At 29.1% G+C, this 16,701-nt stretch overlaps 2 protein-coding genes across 3 annotated transcripts; one reads left to right on the forward strand and one right to left on the reverse strand.

Moving 5' to 3' along the window:
* Positions 1-3,204: 3,204 nt before the first annotated feature.
* LOC111620720 (P-selectin-like) lies at positions 3,205-8,194 on the forward strand. 2 transcript variants are annotated; one of them, XR_002755955.1, is made up of 6 exons: positions 3,205-3,334; positions 3,689-3,847; positions 5,377-5,535; positions 7,707-7,877; positions 7,962-8,059; positions 8,176-8,194. XR_002755955.1 is itself a non-coding variant. In XM_023362710.1 (5 exons), exons 1-5 carry the CDS (start codon positions 3,253-3,255, stop codon positions 8,000-8,002), a joined length of 612 nt encoding a protein of 203 aa, XP_023218478.1. In that variant the 5' UTR covers positions 3,205-3,252; the 3' UTR covers positions 8,003-8,069. The 2 variants fall into 2 exon arrangements, 1 of the variants encoding a protein (XP_023218478.1); XM_023362710.1 differs by lacking the exon at positions 8,176-8,194 and having other exon boundaries at positions 7,962-8,069.
* A 3,975-nt stretch (positions 8,195-12,169) lies between these two features.
* Positions 12,170-14,717, reverse strand: LOC111620740 (2-aminoethanethiol dioxygenase-like). The gene has a single exon (XM_023362736.1). It carries the CDS (start codon positions 14,705-14,707, stop codon positions 13,985-13,987), a length of 723 nt encoding a protein of 240 aa, XP_023218504.1. The 5' UTR covers positions 14,708-14,717; the 3' UTR covers positions 12,170-13,984.
* Between the last annotated feature and the right edge of the window lie 1,984 nt (positions 14,718-16,701).

A 16,701-nucleotide genomic window follows, 5' to 3' on the forward strand; every position in this document is an offset into this window, starting at 1 on the left:
GACAGGTATTTGCTGCTCAGAGACGCCTTATACATTTAAAGGCCATGCCTAGTGAGTCATGGCCTTTAAATGTCATGCCACAAGAGTGATCATTTTTATTCAGAAGTATCACATCCTGGAAATAAGAATGGCTTCATGTATTATGATGATTAGTGAGTAATATTTGTGATAGTTATAAAATTATATTTCATTATCATAAAATTATACAAGAGAAATTATTGACAATGAATCTTTCTGAAATATTGTCAAATATAATATAAATTAGAAAGAGAATGCTGAATAATAACGTAAAATAAATGTTTTGAGATGTTTTCAAGGAATAAAAATGCTCAGCTGCCATCTTGCAACCATTAAAAGTCTAATTAGGCTTTAATAATCTACAATCTGAAGACAAATCTTTCTGATTAAATTGTATACAAATTCCTACTCAATCTACAAGACGTTTCCTGTCGCCGATATAGTCTAGAATTTGACATAAATTCAATGATTTGTTCTCCATTTGGTCCTCGCAGTAGTTGTCACCGATAGAAACTGAATCGGCTCAGGCACTGAACAAACACTTGGTCAGTTCCTTACCTGTTTCGGCAGCCATCTTGGCTCAAAAACAGCGTCCTCTGTCAGATTTGGCGCTTGCCAATACTAACTTCATATTTTGTAATTTTTTATTTTCCAGCTGTTATATATAACAGAGAAAAAGCACGAAGATAGATAAAAAAATGGTCCTCTAGATTTTTACATTTTTGGACTCAGGAGACCTTGAAACTGAGAAATGCAAAAAAAATTGGGGGTTTTTTCTGTATGTATGGATGTTTGTGTGGGGGACATGATTTTGTTCACCCTCTTAGAAGCTTAATAATGCCTGTGCTTTNAAAAAATAATTTTTAACGATACAATAGTCCTTGTTAGGCTTAACATCGGCGAAAATTCAACGCGAAGCGACACACAACGGAGAAAAATTTCAACATCGGATACGTTAAACTATTTTTTCGTACATAAACCGGTTATCCGAAATATCAGTTATACGAACAACCCCAGTCCCCAATTGATTCGGAAAATCGACGCTCTACTGTATTAGAAAAAAGCTTTTTCCTTCTTCTATTTTATTTCGGGGCTACTGACTTTGTTTTTTTTAATCCGATTTTCTCCACCAGATTATCCTATCAGTCAGTAGGACGAACGTTTCTAGTGCGTTGATATGTTGAGTTCGGATTCGATCCTTGGTAATTTTTCTTAAAGATTAAAGATTCATAAAATTAATACACGTTTATTAAAAAAATAAAAGTATATTATTTTTCATACAACTGTATATTGCTTCTACGACATTGCATTAAATTATTGAAATATAATATAATGTATCTCGGTTCGAATTTATTAGAGTAAATTGAAATTTTTAGCAGTAGATAGGCCTTAAGATATGTTTTTCAGTGAAAAAGATTCCTACTTCACTTAATATTTTCAGCTTTACATTTAAAATTTTTCACTTTACAGGCATTAAACATGCCTTTTTCGTTTTTCATTACGGGTTTGACCATGCCCACAATGGATGGTTGGGTAGTACACCGGTCCGACATATCTATTTATGAAAATTTTAAATTGTTTTCATTTTTTGGGGGGTCTTTCCACCTTGTAAGCGCTAATAATTCCTTTTTTAAAATCCGATCACGATGGGGAAACCAGTGGTGAGGGACCTCCCATAAAAAATTCTTGGGATTTTTCGCCCGTCTGAATTCAATGCTGGATCCCCAGAACGGTAGGCTGATACTTGAATCGACATAAGCCATTCGGCTGTCCAAATTTCTACAATACGAAATCGAACTTGGATCCTTTAGAGAGACAAGTTGACGTCACTACCCTCTCGGTCATCCAGTCGTCAAAGGCTTTATTTTTAACTGTTTCCTTCTTGTAAGCACTAAGAAGACCTTTTTATTAGCAAGATCACTATGAGTTCGGCCAGGCCCATAATTGAACTGTCGAGTGATGAGGAACGGAGCCGCACGTATAGGGATGGTTTGGTTTGGTTTGATTTGTTTAGTAATGGCAACGCAACACTTGGACGATCTGCCTAGGGGGATGCCTTTCAGGAGGTCTTTTTAAGGGAAACTGGCTCCTATTTAGGCGTTACAGACGTGGAGAAAACCCGGAAAACTCCACGTCGCCAGGCCGTCCGAGAGAGGCGCAAACCCACGACCGAACTCCCAGTGTTCAGGGAACGAAGACCGCTTGGCTACTGGTGGGCGTATAGAGATGGACCACACCCGAAAATTCCTCGTGTTTTTCGACTCGTCCGGATTCGATCCCGTGCCATCTTAACTGCTCGGCTGTTAAGATGGCCGTTAATTTAATTAATCCGGCCGTTAATTTAAAAGTTCCCACGCCAGGAATCGAACCCAAGCCTCCTAGATGAAAGTTCAGATATCCTATCCACTAGAACGACAACGGATGGCCCAGAGGATTAAGATACCAGTCTACCACACCTGTGGTTGTTTGAATCTGGGACGGATTGAAAAAACTTCCAGAAATTTTCCGGGGATGGTATTTCCATACATGTCAGACATTATCCCTCATGAACTCTCGCTCCAGTCTGGGCCTGGCCGAACCTATAACGGGCCCCTCTTAGTGCTCGCAGGGCGGAAAAAGTTTTAAAAGATTGGCCACTAAGAAAATATTTCTTAGGAATAATATTTCATAATTAAAGACTAGGTGGCAGTAATATATTATATTTAAAATAAATTTTGAATATGATCTTTTTATATTCTATCTCATTTCATTAAAAATACGAATGTTTAAAAAAACAATTGCATTTCTAATTAAAATTAATCTATTGAAGTATCGCATCATACAGCCTAATATTCCATATGACTCTTAAAATGTTCTAATATCATTTGAAATATTTTCAATGGATATATTCTATTTTTTCATACCAGTTACTTTATTATTGATAACTTGCAATTTAAGCANACGGGCCCCTCTTAGTGCTCGCAGGGCGGAAAAAGTTTTAAAAGATTGGCCACTAAGAAAATATTTCTTAGGAATAATATTTCATAATTAAAGACTAGGTGGCAGTAATATATTATATTTAAAATAAAATTTGAATATGATCTTTTTATATTCTATCTCATTTCATTAAAAATACGAATGTTTAAAAAAACAATTGCATTTCTAATTAAAATTAATCTATTGAAGTATCGCATCATACAGCCTAATATTCCATATGACTCTTAAAATGTTCTAATATCATTTGAAATATTTTCAATGGATATATTCTATTTTTTCATACCAGTTACTTTATTATTGATAACTTGCAATTTAAGCAGATGCGAAAAATATTTTCAAAGTAAATTATAGTTTATATCTTAATTATATAATATGCTACAATATTGAATGATCAAAATCAGTGGCGTATCCAGGATTCTGAGAATATGGATGCTGCTCAAGGCATCGGCGGGCCAAGTCACCTGCCTCCTTCCAATTACCTAGAATTACTTTATTTACATAATCTCACCTAATTGAAGTCGTGCGATATGCGTTGTATTTATCTGAAAGTAAGAAAACTGATTGTTTTGGTATTAAAGATGCTGATTGCAGCACCATAAACACTCCTGTATACGCCCTGATGTTTTGACTAATTCTATTTTATTTTAAGAATTTATTTTAATGACGTTTTAATTAGAAATATTCTCATTTTCAGGATGTCTAGACATGAAATCTGCTCCGTTAGACCATACTTATAAGAATAATACTTATTATACGATGAATAATGTTGAAAGAGAACATTTGACTATGAAAAGTATTCTTCAGTGGGGTGTCTGTATGGGATGGGGAAATTGGAAAATTGATAAAAAATTTGGTAAGTAAGCACACTTTTATATTTTATTTAGTAAATACCGGGTGGTCGCAATTAAGCAGTCTTAATGCAACCAAATCTGGTTTGGTGGCATTTCAAGACGTGCGGAAGACATATCCGCAACAAAAGGAAATAAGTACTAAAATTCACCACTATGGAACTTTTGAAGCTTTGGACTATCCTCGTGAATTTTGTTTGTGGCGACACTTAAAAGATTTTGTTTATTTGAGGACATGTTGCAAATTTGGCAGCCTTGAACGACAGTATCATACTGCGTTTGAGAAGCATCATTGAGAATTAATTCAATCATCACTAAAAATCTTCATTTTCAGAATTTGTTCAGGTTTAAAATAAACAAACGTTTTCAATTTCTGTCAGAAGACATTATCAGGTTTGAAAATTCCAACATTACAATATTAGAATATGTGAGAGCGATTAGACAAAAGATAAACATGTTAAACTTAAGACAAATTGAATGTATTCATTACGGGTTTGACCATGCCCACAATGGATGGTTGGGTAGTAGACCGGTCCGACATATCTATTTATGAAAATTTTAAATTGTTTTCATTTTTTGGGGGTCTTTCCACCTTGTAAGCGCTAATAATTCCTTTTTTAAAATCCGATCACGATGGGGAAACCAGTGATGAGGGACCTCCCATAAAAAATTCTTGGGATTTTTNATTATCAGGTTTGAAAATTCCAACATTACAATATTAGAATATGTGAGAGCGATTAGACAAAAGATAAACATGTTAAACTTAAGACAAATTGAATGTATTTATTAAAAACACCGAAACACATTAACCATGAACAACAAACTGTTGTAACTAAATATACAAACCAATTCAGAAAGATTCCTAGTGACCGAATACGTTGAGCTCCTTTCTTATCACTCGACCGCTCTCATTGTGGACTTGACTGAACTCGTGATGGGTATGAAACAATGTCGTTTTAGTGATGGCCGAATGGCCAGAGTGGTAAAAACATCAGTTTGCCGTTTCAAAGACTCAGGACTAAATCTAGGTCCCCATTCGATCCCGACCACCCATTTTTTTATGAACGGCCTGTCCTAAATATATCGGGTCCCGTACCTCATCACTCGGCTATTCCTCTTGATGTCTAACCGAGCCCATAATAGGTATGATTAAAAGCACCCTTTCGGTATCCATAAGCTAAAAAAAGTTTTTAAAAATTTTCTTCTTTGTTCGTGCAGGCGGAAAAGGTTTAAATTTTTAAAAAATGTTATACTTTTGTAGTTCTGTCAAGGAAAATGTATCTGCTGATTAAAATGCTTTAGAGTTCAACTAGACGACGAGGATATAAAATATTTAAATTGGACTTAAAATTATAAAAAACGTGGGAAGCCATGATTTATTGAATAGAACAATCTTCATTCTCAATTACTCTTGTGTCTAGAGTCTAGAATATTAGTTTATGATTTTCTTCTAATGAAACTTGTAAAGGCAGATAGCAAATTATTGATTATACTAATTTAAGTACTTTTTAAAATGTTTTGTAATTTATTTTAGGTTGCTCTAGTCCTGAATTATCAGAAAACACTATATTAGAATATCCATGTCAATGTAACTTTGGTGGTATGTGCAAAGCTAAGTGTAAACAAAATTTACATATTGAAGAATATATCTATTGTAATAACGATGGTACTTGGACCAAAATTCTCAGATGCCGTAAGTTTATTATTGATATTTAGTCTAATTTTAATTTGTGTTGCAAAACTTTCAAGTTATAGCAACTATTGAAGAATATAATTCTATATAAATAACGTAATTCTAGCTAAATTGAGTTGAAGCTGTAATTTTATTGAATGCTGTTAATATAAAAATTTGTCTAATTATTTGGAAAAACCATAATTCTGATACTGTTCAATACTTATCACTTTTTCTTTTTATTCAAGAATATAAAAGTACGAATGATTATAATATAAATTTTATGTTTTTATTTTATAATGCGCTTACTGATTGATGCAGTAAATATAAGAGATTGACAAATATATATTAGCCTATAGTTTGAAGAAACAGCTAACATGACAGATATCGATGACAACGAGAATTAACAGTTTATATTGTTATATGTTTTAACAAAATAACGAAAAAACGACTCAAGTTTGCATTAAAAAATATTCTTGTATATAGTAAAAAGAAAAAATTGTAATTAAAGTAGGCTATCTTACGGTAAAACCTCGATGTAACGGACTAATTCGGGAGAGAGGGTATTCGTTAAAGCCCGAAATTTCATTATATAATAAAGGTTTTCTGAATATGGCTGTTAAGAAATTGACAGATTAGCTACTTTATCTGATTTTAATTATGTAGATACTTCTTCGTAATTGAAATTACGTATGTATGAGAAGTTTTCTATAAGCAATTGCTATCAATTTTAGCAATGTCTTGCCCCTGTACATCATACTTTTCCTGTTAACAATAGTTATGCCGGTTATCTTCGTCCTGGAGAAAATTTTTGAATTGAAATAATGTTCCGGTGCAAATCGGAAAGTTCTTATCTAGTTAATCGGGCCTCCTGCCTCTAAACTCTATATTTGGTCTCGACTTTCATCTAACACCGTTCTAGAGATTAGGGGCAGACAATGAACACCAGTGGAAATTTATCGATCTGCAGTTTTTGAAAATTACTGCCCAATATGTATTATTTCTTATGTACTCACTGTAGTTCTGAGACTGTAATAAACAAGTATACAATGCGATTTAAATCGTATTAATGACATTTTTTAGGAAATACAAATTTAACTGTATTTCCTAAATACAGTTAAATCTGTATAGTTAAATTTGTACAGTTAAAAACAATAGACATTGTTTTTAAAAAGAAAACAAAAGTTAAATTTGACAAAAACATAAAACTTTCCTATTTATATTTTTTACTTATTTTCGTTGCTGAATTACTTTTCGTTTATAGAATTATTTTTGTTTCATCTACATTTGAATTGTTTTTAGGAAATATTCTTAAAAACTATTCATAATAATTTGAAATCTTTTCTCCATAAAACAAATAATAATAATAAATGTAACTTCTTTTTATAGCTTGATTATACATAGAAAGTTTGAATAAATATACTTCACAATCAATATTATATTATTATAGATGTAATTTTATTTCTTTAAATTATAAAAAGCAACAAACAAGTTGCTTGTATTAATTATTTATTTCTATATAAATTTATTCTTCAAAAATACTGTACTAGTATTTTATATTTATAAATAAACAATGAACAATCATGGATAATTTATAATGCCATTTGTAATTATGTAGTAATTTTAGTAAACATAATTATTGTTTAAATTAGTTTCTTCGTAATTAAAATTGCCCTTTATTGAATATTTTATCTGTCATGTTCTCTATTCTACTCAAATTAGATGAGAATTTATTACATATTAATATTAAGATATACCTTTAGTCTCAAGTTATTTCTGAAGAAATTAACTTAAACATTATATCTGAGCCATAAGAGAAAAATCTAAAAGTTATAATTATTATTACTTGAGTTTAAAAAATATAATCTTTAGGTTGATTAATACAAAAATCAAAAAATTACAATTAAATTTTTTTAATATAAAATTTATTTAAAAGTTAGTACATTTAACTCTTCTGTATTTTAAATTATTAAATGACCTTTATGACTCAAAACACATACTGATTAAATTTCAAAAAATACATATATTAACGATATTTTCTATTAACTACAATGGTACTCAGTATTAATTATTAAATGTAATAAAAATTAAACTGTTTTAAATATGCATTTAAAAAATTTAATTATAAAACATTTATCTTATTGTATTTTAATATTTTTATTGTATATTAATCACATTTACATTTATAATAGCAATATCGTGTCTTCTGCCGATTTTACCTCCAAACTTAGTCTTGATTCAAGCATGTAGTGCAGGAGTAGGTGAGACATGTAGGATAAAATGTGCTAAAGATTTTGTTCTAATTGGAAATGACACAATTCAATGTCTGAAAACTGGAAAATGGAGTAAAATTCCAAAATGTGGTATATGAGATAGTATATATTTCAATTTTCGTAAACATTACTATTACAATATTTTGATATATTTGTTATAAATTATTCTTCCAGTGCCATTGCTTCGACTTTCTACGGTGTTACCTCCAAATTAATCTGACTGTTAGAAATTCTAATTGCAATTTAAGAAATTTCATTAAAGAAAAATTTATGTAATCTCCTATTACTTTTTTAGTTATTTAGAATCACTTTATATATTTATGAAATATAAAATAGTATTCAATTTCATATATAAGATAACAATACAATAACATTATTTCATCTTTAGAAGTAACCTGGAAGTATTTCAGTAATCCAAAAATAGTATTCTCAAAACTCTCAAATAAAATATATTACCAGGATTGGATAGTGGTATGAAGCAGCTAGCATTTTTCCTAATAAACCCTTCTTAAAGCACTTTGAATATTTATCATAAAATCAAAGGGCACAAAAGGTTGTAAATTTTAGATGTACAACAGTATAACTTTTATTCCCATTATTAATTTAATGTACAATGGGGCAGCATTTGCAAATCTTTTTTTTTTACCATCCAGCACTAGATATTACAGTAATAATGCTTTGGAAATTACATCTGAGACAATTATTTACCTCAATCATATGTGTGCTTTCTAAAGTTTCTTTAGTATCAATATGATAATTCATCAGTTTATAAAAAATGAGATCTTCATAAATTTCTTATAGGTATTTTTAATTCTAAAAATATAAATGTATTTGTTTATACTGTTTTGCTTTTATAATATACTAGCCTGCAGCTTCGCTCACATGGATTTTGCAAGCAAACCCTATTTACATTCAATATCTCAACAACCATAGTAATTGTTATTTAACACCTACTGCTGAGAATGATGAGAATTGCTGAGAATCAAACAAACTATTTTCAATTTGATCAATTTTCTGGAACGTTTACAATCGTTCTATAATCGAACCAATATGCAATAACAAATTCAAATTTAAAACAGTTCAAAAATTTGGTTAAAAAATCGAAATATATAAAAATATTTATAACGATGTCTGAAATGTTATCAATTTAATACCCCTAAGTACTCAACAAAGACTAAATGTAATTAAAAACAAAAAAATCGCATCTAAAATAGTACAGTAGAAGCCATTCTTCAGGTTAAGCCTTAATGCTCTCCCTCTCTCCCTTGCAGGGGAATTTCAAAAAATCCCTTCTTAGTGTGCATTTTCATGACGTACCCTAACTGTGTACCAAATTTCACCTCTAGGTTCTGGAATTTTCTCATTGAAGCGTCATACATTTTCAAAGTCAACCACTTTCAAACCTCATATCTCTCACATGGCTGCAGAGTGACATATAGGCACAAACACGTCCATTTTTATATATATACATTGATATATATAAAAATGGATGTGTGGAAAATGTATGACGCTTCAATCCCTTGAAATGAGAAATATACAAAACAGGAAATATAATCACAAGAAAATTTTGACTTTTTTTTTTGTATTATGTAGGTCCTGTAGGTATACAGTAAATTGTATATCTTTTATTTTTATTTATTTGCATCTAAAAGGATATGTGACAAAACTTCTTTTCAGGTGCTTACAAAAACTATGATACAAACAGAATAACTAAATCAAATACATATATATATATATATATATATTGTATATTATTTTTGTATTTGTTATCTTGTTTGTATATGAAAATAAGAAAATTGTCTCAAACTGATTTATTTTCAATATCAAATCTGATATACAGAAAATAAGAATACAGCTAAAGGAATGGCAATGAATCTAATTGAACCTATTTGTACAGTTCTGTAAGCAGCTCTTGTGTAATTTCTCATACAGAATATCTTGAACAGATAATATTGTATATAATCCTGGAATATTATTGCTATTGTATAAATATATAAATCTGTTATTAACTATATATTAAACTATACAAAAATTGAGTTTACAATTAAACATTAATTTATATTTATTTGAAATTTCTGAAATGTTTAATTATATTGTAAAAATATTCTGTAATTTAAAATAATATCATGGTAAAAGTTGAGTTTGTTGAAATTTTAAACATTTGAAAAGGAATCCAAAATTATTGTAACACATTATAAGTCTATGTTAAGTTCAAAAATACAAAACAAAAAAGCTTTTTTTAAATTAAGATGTTTATTAGAGAATGTACAAGAATTTATTTTTAACTTAAGTAGAAGAATATGTACATATATAAAAAATTAAAATATATACCAAATTATTATAGTTCAAAATTTTTACATAAGATATTTTTACTTTTTTTGCATTTGATTAATATTTAAATTCATTTCAGTATTTAATAAATTAGTTCAAAATTTGAATTGTATGAAAGATTTAAAACATAGTTTTTTAATCAATAAAAATTTGATTAGTTATATTAATCAAGATTCCTGTCATTTTTAAATTCAATACAGAATTATAAAATACAATATGAATATTTCAATGTTTACAATGATAAATTACATTATACAACAATTTTGGTGCTTTATCAAAAGTAAATGACTGAATTTTTAGGTTTGTGTTTTAAGATTGTCAAGAATATTTAGATAAGTTATTACTTTGATATGATTTTAGATCTTGAATCTGCCTTAAAAGTAAAAAGTCTACTTAAGAATAAAACTTAAAATATTTCTCATTTTCTTTTGATAAGTTAGCAAATCAAATTTTATTAATGACAAATTATCATTATATAAACTATAACTGCCAAATTAAATAGTATTTTTTCATTATCTTTAGCTTTTTCTCAAACTTTTCCAACTACAACTCCTTTTAGTATGTATACTTCTTATATTTTTTTGTTTCAAAATGAATTTTTCTCGTCTTACCTCACCACCCCCTACCTTCCAACACTGTCTGAGACACTTGGGAAATTGCTCACTTTGAGAATCACTGTTCTATAGCATTTAGTTACATAATATACTGTATAGAGTGAATCTGTATAACATTTTTAAAAAAATTATTGGTTTTTCTATCTTGCTTTACATGATTTATTTAATTCTAACTACTTTCATATTTGAATGATAAAAATAATAAATTTAGGAAGCCAAACCACCACCATAGTTAATTGGGCTATTAATATGCTATAATTAATAATTACAAACTAAGTAATTTGGTACTAGAGATAGATGTTTCTAATTATTTACTTAAACTAAATTACTTAGTTTCTAATTATTAATTATAGCATATTAATAGCCCGATTAATTACAATGATCGTTTGGCTTTGTATGGATATATTGGACTTCAGGAAGTTGATATATGTAATAAATTCAGACTAGAAACTAGAAAGCATAATCTCTAATTGCTACAGATATTTTTCAGCTGCCAGTAAGCATATTTTCTACTTCACCTTATACACATGTATCTGTATGAATATTTAGCATATATATTTATCCTTTACATATTTTGTTAATTGAATATTTTTAAAATGATTCTTCAATATAAGAAAATTAATTTGAAATCACTGACCCAAAAAAAACAAACTGATCTTACAAACTGTCTCTATTAATTATTTTTCAAACAAACAATACACCTTTAATAGTGAGTTACAGTTTAAAGAAAATTAATTATTTTCAAATTTTTGGGTGTAAATTTGAAGTTAAACTGTTAATAAGTCGAAAAATTTGCATATATTCAAATTGTTATCCACTGTTAATGGTGCTTTATTTGATTTATGTAAACAGCAGCAACTAATTCAACTTTTTTTCAGAAATAGTTTTTTGCAATCCAGCTTTACTTATACACAGATCAATAAATCCTTTAAATTTCAGTTATTTTAGTTATTATTTTAGAGTTAAACAAAATAACTGAAATTTAATGAATCTTGTTAAAAACTTGTTAATTTGATTTCTAATAACTATAGTATTTTAATACTCAAATATATTGCTACTATCTCACTATATTAAAACATTAAAAAATTATTTATTTTACTTCTAGAACAAAAAATTTGACTTCATTTTTTGTTTACAGGAAGCCATTGACATGATTGGTTTAAATAACCATTTGGAACAATATTAATATTTATTAAGCATATTACATTTCCTTNATTACCTTATTCAGTTTGCAATATGCTCAGCTTATTTATTTCATATATATAATATATGAAATAAATTTCTCTCCTACCACAATGTTATAAATTTTTGATACACCACCAACCTCATTAAACTGTCAAATTCATGACTGAACAAACTGTGGCATCTTAATGAGGTTTGACTGTTAAGAATTTTAAACACTGATCGAACTATTGAAAAACCTTTTATTTATAAAACATTAAAAAATTATTTATTTTACTTCTAGAACAAAAAATTTGACTTCATTTTTTGTTTACAGGAAGCTATTGACATGATTGGTTTAAATAACCATTTGGAACAATATTAATATTTATTAAGCATATTACATTTCCTTTTGGCTAGTATTCTATTGATTTAATCTAATCACCAAATTTTTTTCTCTGAATAAACTAAATTTAGTTTTATACCATATCTTATGTATCTTACTGAAAATATTTAAACTATTATTGTACGAGATCTGTCAATTAAGTCATGACAATAGAATTTTATTATACAAGTCAGTTACATGAATTCCTTCTATATAGTCTCTATCATTATTTTAAAACTTTTTGCCAATTCTTTAGAAGTTAACTTATTTCATCTGCATAATTATTATTCTAGATATATCATTCCAACTGTTCAAAAGCACAAGAGATCATCTGTCACTAAACAGTTTTAGGGTTCTTTGATCTTTGCAAATAAAATTACAGGAGCTCATATATATATTAGACAAGTTGGAGGACATTCCAGTATTTCATAGATCTAGCTGCAAAAAATGTTGTAAACTTTGATACATACATGACAGCAAGCATTATCATCATGCAAAATGATTAAAGGCTTCTTTCTCAGGTTATTTACGATATAGTTAGACAAATGTAACGCTCTAGAAATTTTCCATAATTATTGGCATATTTGTCCACAAGGTTAATCAAAGCGAGCAAATCAAAATGTCTCCACTCATTTGACTGTTATTTCAGCTTCATTTCATACAATCAAGTTTCATTTATAACAGTAATTTCCTTAAAAATATACATCTCTTCCTTATCATAATGCTCCATATGAATTTAGGCACTAGCATATTTAAGCATCAAATGACGTAGAACCCAGCAAGATGCAATCTTCTGCAATTTCTAGTAATCTTTCAATAACTGTTTTAACTTTTTCATGACCTGTACAGAAAACAGCTCATGAAAAAGTTTAAACAGTTATCTCAACTCAGCAATTTCAAGATAGTGTCTGGTTTCCACAAGCTTCCTACAATTCCTTAAAACAAGTTTTGACCTTTTTTATTATGCGAAACCTGGATCCAGCTTGTTTGTTCTAATTTAATGTTTTTATTTATGTATATAGATATCAATATTACTATTTTCAGTGACATATGTCACTTGAAAGGAATAATATTGATGTCCATTAGCTTTTACAATAACTAGAATTGAACAAGTTTATTCCATCAAGAATTAAGGTTTTGTCATGACTTGAATGGCAGCTCTTGTATTATATCAAAATTGCCAGAAATGAAAAACAAGACAGAATGCTTTGTTAATATAAAGTTATATTTTAACATAATTTATTAACATCTCATTAAAGTTAGTCACTTTTGTATTTTTGAATGTTTCTTAAAAAAATTATTTCTGTAAATTGTGTATTACTTTATATGTAATAATTTCTAAACATGCATTTTTTTTTTTTTTTTTGTTACATATTGAACTGTTGAAAGATATATTATGAAAAGATTTAAATTTCTTGATCCATTTTACATTAGAAAGTACTTTTTGCTTAAATAAAGCTGCAACGGGAAAAAATGTCAATCATTTTTAAATAGATTATATTAATCGATTAAGATTAGAATTCTTCGGTAATTGAACAAGCCTCGTCTCAATAAATTTTATATTCTAATAACAATTAAACATGGAATATATAAATGTGTATTTTTCAAATTTCTTACCAGTAGACTACATATGAAAAAGAGTTTCGTGCAAGACGCATTCATCGGAGAATTATGGTAAAGATATTATTTAGAAATTTGATCGGAATCTATCCCTGATCCAAATTAATATTCGGTCCTGTATACGGAATGGAATCACACCAGAAGTCTGTCGGGGAGGATATTTCGGCCAACCAAGAGATTTTAGTTTTGTCATTGACGTCTTGGTCGCCGACGTGTTGATAATAATGGCAATCCGTTTCGTTCATGTACGGAGGAGCAAGAATATCTAAAAATGCGGCAATTCCTCCTACAGAATGAATTTCGTGCAAGTTGCCTTCAGTGGGAGTAAGGACGCACGGTTCGGTATCGGTAGACACCTCTATGTCTTCGTTCCTCTTCGAGGGTAGGAGCAAATGTCTTTGCCACGTGGGAATTTTATGAATTATCTCCCTGGGAATTCTTCCTATTTTTTCATTTAAATTCGTGCGGTTGTAATTTATAATTTTTACTTTTCCGTGTAAAACTTTCAACAGTCCGTACATTCCTGGATGATCGTGAAGAGGAATTCTCGCTCCGTTCCTGACTATAAATATTCCCATGGAAAATATCTGATTTTCAAATAAATCAACGTAAGTCACGGGTGCATTCTTCTCTACGGAGTTATCTTTCGTAAGTTTAAAAATATCTCGACTTAAATTAACGTCCGATAACTTAATATGGCCTAACATGATCCTTAATTTTGCCAAACAGTCTACGAAGACGTCTTCGTTAAAATTTCTGGAGAATGTTTGTTGAGCTTGACGCGCTATCATCTCCACCAAAGACGCCATTTTTAATTCATTTTACTTTACAGTGCTGCCATATATTGAAGTGTTTTAGAAATATTTAAAATAGTATCGATTTTATTTAAATTTCAGCTTATAAATATCAGATAATAGATTTTAAATAATAATATTTTTATTAAAATATAACTTATCTAATTTAATATTCTAGTTTATCTTCAATGGCGGTAATGGACTTTTTTTGGGTCTCTTTTTTCTCCCTGGGGTATTAAGAGGGCCTCTTTTAGTATGCCGATTATGGGTTCGGCCAGGCCCACAATGGGGCGGCCGGGTAGTGGGAAATGGGGAGTTTTCGTTAAAGGCAAGAAAACGTAGTAAAAAATTAATAATTAAATCTGCATATACATTATTACAGTAATATGGGATGTCTTCGGGATTACCGAGAACTCTCTGAATCAGGAAGAAAAGGGAATGATGAGAATTATATACATTTAATTATGGAAATGTATAGAGATGTTAAACCATGTGCTGAGATAGATTTAAAGCATAGATTTAAAGTGTTACAAAAAAGGAGATTTAAGATTTAGGGTGGCTTTGGAGTTTATCAAGGTTAAGCCCAGATCTTATTTTTTATTTATTAATATTGTATTAGGTAAATTATTGCAGTTTGCAGTGAGAAAGGAGCTATAATATATGTTATTCATAATTTGTATTGTGTTTATTGATGAGATAGAGAGAGATTAAAGTTGAGCCAAAAAAAGTTAGGAACAGATTAGAGAGGGGAATTAAAAATCAGTAGATTTAGTTCTTGAATTTCAAATATAAGCTGTTAGAGGAAAATTAGGAAATTTCAACTACTTGGACAATATATTCAGCATATTTACAGACACGTAATAACTTAGAGGTAATTAGAGGATGATGAGTTAGAGGTTTGTAAATAAAATAGGTAAATGTAGGAGGGCAAGAGTTCAGATGGTATTATTAGACAGTGATAGTAATTAGTGATGACATGAAGTCTAATAGACATGTTAGTGAATTTTTAAACCTATATAAACAAAGTAGGCCATCAATAAATCTTTATTTATATTCTACTATTGATAGTACAGAATATTATATAAATTACCAAAATATGTAGATCCAATGGGAATGTCATAAGAAATGCAATTTCTCATGTCGAAAATACAAAACTATTTCATCCCAAGTACTATTTCTCACTATACTGAATCCAATAAAACTGTATAGCACACTTTATGTAGTGTTAAAGTTACAAACTATTTTTTAAATAATTTATTCTTTATCTGGATTGAATTTCTATGGCTATTTAAATGTATTAGAGGATAAGCTATGGTTTTCCTAATTATATTGTCATACATATGCAATAAAACAAAACAATAAAATGCAAATTTATATATTTATTTTACCATTATGTATTTATTAAACAGATATTTTATCCTCAGAACATTATGTACTGTACAAAACTTTCATTCACAAATGTAGCAACATAACAGTTTTAAACAAATCTATATTTAAAACCTGGATAAATTTTATCGAAAATAAAATTATTATTGATTTATCCACATCCTCATCTGTAATTTCAATTTATCATCTTATTAAATTTTTTATAAACCAAATATACTTTTTCTTTCTTTTACATGATATAAAATTTTTTAAAAATGTAATTACAAATAAGATTTTTTGACAAAACAGCAGAAAAAAGTTACAAAAATGATTGAAAACGATAAAACTACCTACTAACCAAATAGATAAACCAATTTTTTTTGCCACAGTGCGACTCTAACGCCAGCTGTCGGCAACCTGACACATTAACTCTACTTGAGAGCATAGCTCTAGGACCAATATATCTATCGACTCTGGTTTTACTTTATGTAAGAAATTACCTTATCTAGTACTTGTTAATTTGTTAATAGTTTAAAACAAAACGATTCCTTATTTGGACGATAATGGCGGTGCATGCAGTTTCGTTATATAGTGTACAAAGTTTAATTTTTTAATTAACTTTTTTACACTGTATAAAATATCCG

This window comes from Centruroides sculpturatus, unplaced genomic scaffold, assembly GCF_000671375.1.
Source record: "Centruroides sculpturatus isolate CEXI.00-Female unplaced genomic scaffold, Cexi_2.0 scaffold274, whole genome shotgun sequence".
Taxonomy (NCBI): domain Eukaryota; kingdom Metazoa; phylum Arthropoda; class Arachnida; order Scorpiones; family Buthidae; genus Centruroides; species Centruroides sculpturatus.

What these genes read in the sequence shown, in the direction of transcription:
- LOC111620720 (XM_023362710.1), top strand. Translation starts at nt 3,253, where the DNA reads ATGGATATATTCTATTTTTTCATACCAGTTACTTTATTATTGATAACT. An exon ending in ATGCGAAAAATATTTTCAAA is followed by an intron (nt 3,335 to 3,688) that starts GTAAATTATAGT and finishes TCTCATTTTCAG; the next exon opens with GATGTCTAGACATGAAATCT. An exon ending in GACCAAAATTCTCAGATGCC is followed by an intron (nt 5,536 to 7,706) that starts GTAAGTTTATTA and finishes CATTTATAATAG; the next exon opens with CAATATCGTGTCTTCTGCCG.
- LOC111620740 (XM_023362736.1), bottom strand. Translation starts at nt 14,707, where the DNA reads ATGGCGTCTTTGGTGGAGATGATAGCGCGTCAAGCTCAACAAACATTC.